At 40.3% G+C, this 1,458-nt stretch overlaps 1 protein-coding gene across 1 annotated transcript; it reads left to right on the top strand.

Annotated features, from left to right (window-relative positions):
• The first annotated feature begins 214 nt into the window (after positions 1-214).
• Positions 215-1,190, top strand: LOC123645846 (olfactory receptor 13C9). The gene has a single exon (XM_045562340.1). The coding sequence runs from the start codon at positions 215-217 to the stop codon at positions 1,169-1,171; it is 957 nt and encodes a 318-aa protein (XP_045418296.1). The 3' UTR covers positions 1,172-1,190.
• The last annotated feature ends 268 nt before the right edge of the window (positions 1,191-1,458 follow it).

Genomic DNA, 1,458 nt, shown 5'->3' on the forward strand with positions numbered 1-1,458 from the left:
TTTCCCTCATACTTCTCTTCCTATGTTGTTTATTTCTTTTATTCCTTTCCATTTTCTCCCTTCCTCATCTTCCCTATTTTTTTTTCTTCCTTAATCTTATTTGGTTCATGGCAAATTTTTATACTGATGCACTGGTAAACTTGGACTTACCATACTAGAGATTATGTGTATTTAAAAATTCTTTGACTTCTTACAGGCAAAATAGAACAGTAAAATGGAATGGGAAAACCAAACCATTTTGGTGGAATTTTTTCTGAAGGGGCTTTCTGGCTACCCAAAGCTTGAGCTACTCTTTTTTGTGTTAATCTTAATAATGTATGTGATCATCCTTCTGGGAAATGGTACTCTCATTATGATCAGCATCTTGGACTCTCACCTTCACACCTCTATGTACTTCTTCCTGGGCAACCTCTCTTTCTTGGACATCTGCTACACCACCACCTCCATTCCCTCTACGCTGGTGAGCTTCCTCTCAGAGAGAAAAACCATTTCCTTCTCTGGCTGTGCAGTGCAGATGTTCCTTGGCTTGGCCATGGGAACAACAGAGTGTGTGCTCCTGGGCATGATGGCCTTTGACCGCTATGTGGCCATCTGCAACCCTCTGAGATATCCCATCATCATGAGCAAAGATGCCTATGTGCCCATGGCAGCTGGGTCCTGGTTTGCAGGGGTTGTCAACTCTGCTGTACAAACTGCATTTGTGGTACAATTGCCTTTCTGTAGGAATAGCGTCATTAATCATTTCTCCTGTGAAATTCTGGCTGTCCTGAAGATGGCCTGTGCTGACATCTCAGGCAATGAGTTCATCATGCTCGTGGCCACAACATTGTTCACATTGATGCCACTGTTCTTGATTGTCATTTCTTACTCATTAATCATTTCTAGCATCCTCAAGATCCGCTCCTCTGAGGGGAGAACCAAAGCCTTCTCCACCTGCTCAGCCCATCTGACTGTGGTGATAATATTCTATGGGACCATCCTCTTCATGTACATGAAGCCCAAGTCTAAGGAGACACTTAATTCAGATGACTTGAATGCTACTGACAAACTTATATCCATGTTCTACGGGGTGATGACGCCCATGATGAATCCTTTAATCTACAGCCTCAGAAACAAAGATGTGAAAGAGGCAGTAAAACATCTACTGAGCAAAAGGTTCTTTAGCAAGTGAGTGGAAAATGTACTGGATTATGAACACATTGGACATTGTGGAAATTTGAGACTTACATTAGAATTTTGGTTACTTTTACTGTTTTTTTCAGCAGCTTCATATATTATGTTAAAATTTTTATAATGAGATATAGTATCTCAGAATTATTGCATGTTCCCTACAGAGAATTTGCCAAGATACAGGACATTAAGATGAGGCAGAAAGAGAGGTTACCTATTACTCTAATACTAGAAGGTGGCCACTTTCTAACATTTTGAACAGTATCTTTAATATTCTGTATTTTTTAC

The sequence above is a fragment of the Lemur catta genome, chromosome 10 (genome assembly GCF_020740605.2).
Source record: "Lemur catta isolate mLemCat1 chromosome 10, mLemCat1.pri, whole genome shotgun sequence".
Lineage (NCBI taxonomy): Eukaryota > Metazoa > Chordata > Mammalia > Primates > Lemuridae > Lemur > Lemur catta.

Coding starts and splice junctions, on each gene's coding strand:
- LOC123645846 (XM_045562340.1), top strand. CDS start 215: ATGGAATGGGAAAACCAAACCATTTTGGTGGAATTTTTTCTGAAGGGG.